Below are 2,723 nucleotides of genomic sequence, written 5' to 3'. Positions count from 1 at the left end.
TACACATCTTTCTTTCAGACTTTTCTGGTACTATTATTACTCTTTGGTATCTTGAAGTTGAACACTCCCCATCCTCCATACATTAAGATTGTTAATATATGACTGAAGCCAAACATCTTTTCCACTGGGGAAAAGAGGAGGTCCCTTTTCATTACGTCAAACAGCTGGTGATCATGGGAGCCTGAACCAAAGTGGAGTGGGGGCTGTAGTATGGAGGAGAATTAGGCAAAATCAAGTGGAAAAGCTGACTGGATCCAACCCACCAAAACGCCTTTTTCTTGGGAAGGTGATATCTGAACACTCTTTTATGCTTTCTTTCTAAGTATTTTCTTTTACTTAATTTTCTATATTTGGCGGTGCTCATTAAACATGACCACTTCTGACAATGTTATAGCTCCTCATGGATTTTCTACTCTTGCATTCAAGTTTATCTACTTCATTTCTCCTTACTTAGGCTTAGATGACAGAACTCACTTAGCCAAGTTTGCAGTTGCCCATTTTAACTGGGGGAGGGGGCTGTCAGGTTCAACAGTCTCCTTGAATATATGAAACGAAATCTGTGCATAGTATACATGAATCATAAATACGTCTATTTAAACCAAGCTGTCTTGCCTCAACTGTTCTTTTTATTTATGTTTATTCATTGATTTGATTTGATTTATATCCTGCCCTCCCCCGCAAGAGGGCTCAGAGCGGGTCACAACATTTCATTAAACAAAATAGTGACATGAAAACATTACAATGAAGCAGAACAAACAATTTAAGTAAAACTAACATTAACACGAAATGTCAAGCCAAATTTCAGTCTAACCAGAATAAGACAGCAATCATTCAAGGCAATTCATGGCGCCTCCTGCAAGATGCTGCATGAGATGGTAATGAAGAGCCATCTGTTTCCGGTGATGCTCTGTTGACCTCTTTGAGCACAGCAAATTGCAGCAGCAACTGCAAGCACTGCAAACAAAACACTGTGCTTCTTATGGAATTAGATACAGGATGGAAAAGGATGGCCTTACGCTTCTTATGAAGAAGAAAAGATTGGATTTATACCCCGCCCTTCACTTGGAGTCTCAGAGCAGCTCACAAACTCCTTTCCCTCCCCCTCCCCACAACAGACACCCTGTGAGGTAGGTGGGGCTGAGAGAACAATGACACAAACTGCTCTTTCAGGAACAGCTGTGCCAGAGCTTGTGACTGACCCAAGGTCACATCAGCAGGTGCAAGTGGAGGAGTGGGGAATCACACCCGGTTCTCCCAGATTAGAGTCCGTGCACTTAACCACTACACCAAACTGGCTTATGGAAGGCAGACAACACTGGAGCTTTTGTTTAGGCCTACTGTGATGAGGCTGTTTGCCACCCCAGTTGCTCCCAGTGCTGCAGTCTGGCTGAATCCTCCCTTCAAGCTGTCTGCTGGGCCAGAACACAAGCTGGCATTACACAGTGTTATCCACAAAGAGGTGGAGACATGGGGCCGGATTAAGAAGTGCTGAGGCCCTTAGCTATGGTAAGTTTAAGAGGCCCCTTAACATTATCAACAAATTGATTGTTTAATAATTTTTAGTGGGGTTTTGTTTTTGCATTTAGAAGCCCTTCATATTCTGAGGCCTCAAACTGCAATGTGCTTCGCTTGTACAAAAATCTAGCTCCAATGCTGTCTGCAATGAAGAAACGTATTATATATTTCAAAATTACAGTTCAAAATACACGAACCAAAATGTCTAATTAAATCAGCAACAGAACCAGTCTGTCAGAGTCACTAAATTATATTTTGATTGTGGATAACTAGAGTGTATGTTTTATTTTTAGAGATGCTGTGAGGACGATCACATGAACTCAAAGCACACTCAGTCTTTATCATTTCCATTTTTTCTCAGGTATAGCCACAAGAAGAGCCAAGAAGACATTTTCCACTCTCTGATATTTCTCCCAGTTCTTCCTAACTGGCATGTTTAATCACATATTCTGTGCTACAGCATCTCAGCTAACTTTTATACTAAAATACTGTGCAAATATACAAACGGGAGCACAATATGATAAACACGTTAAACAAAAGATCTTAAAAAAAGTTTATATTTGGCATCATTTGTTCAGTGCACCAAACTTGGGTTTCTTGACACAAGCTCCAGATTTGGAAATAAAATTTTCCATGAGACAAGTCTCTGGCTTCCCTTTGAAACAAAGTCCCTGTAGTCCCCAAGACTCCTCTACTTCCCAATACCTGTTTCTTTTCTCGGATTTGGGCTTCAATCCGTGTCCCACCCATCAGGCCCTCAAAGGCATAGACAGCTGCTTCACCATCTAGAGGGAAGACAAAGACAGCCTCCACGGGGTTCTCTTCTTCATTCTTATACCGAAGCTCAGAAGCTACATCAGCCACGAAGCCGTGGACCACCACATCCACAGAGATGCTTTGCAAGGGCACTGGGTCAAGGAAACAGTGAACGTTTATTTATTTATTTAATGTATACCTCGCCCTCCCCGCCGAAGCAGGCTCAGAGCGGCTTACATAAAAAATTGTTAAACAGATAAAAACAAGCAAGTCACAATATAAATATAAGTATATTTAATATATAAGCCACATCAGCTCAAGGGGTGGCCCAGCCCATGGCAAGAGAACTTGAGCCCAGACTTGAAAGCTCATTAACCACCAGGGGGAAGAAGGAAGAACCACATCTAGTAGTCACACACTGGCTTATCCTTGCTCCATACTGAACTGGGCAG

The 2,723-nt window shown here is 42.0% G+C and overlaps 1 protein-coding gene across 1 annotated transcript in view; it reads right to left on the bottom strand.

The window, feature by feature from the left end:
* Positions 1-2,433, bottom strand: part of LOC107124123 (von Willebrand factor A domain-containing protein 5A-like) — a gene marked incomplete at its 5' end in the record, with an annotated part of 37,461 nt that extends 35,028 nt beyond the window's left edge. Inside the window, one exon of the mRNA XM_015427514.1 lies at positions 2,221-2,433. Coding sequence (XP_015283000.1) covers positions 2,221-2,433 — 213 coding nt within the window. The remainder of the gene's footprint in view (positions 1-2,220) is intronic.
* Between the last annotated feature and the right edge of the window lie 290 nt (positions 2,434-2,723).

Source organism: Gekko japonicus, unplaced genomic scaffold (assembly GCF_001447785.1).
Source record: "Gekko japonicus isolate JY-2015 unplaced genomic scaffold, Gekko_japonicus_V1.1 scaffold4247, whole genome shotgun sequence".
NCBI lineage: Eukaryota > Metazoa > Chordata > Lepidosauria > Squamata > Gekkonidae > Gekko > Gekko japonicus.
Note: the sequence above shows the minus strand (reverse complement) of the source record. Positions and strands in the feature narration are given on the sequence as shown.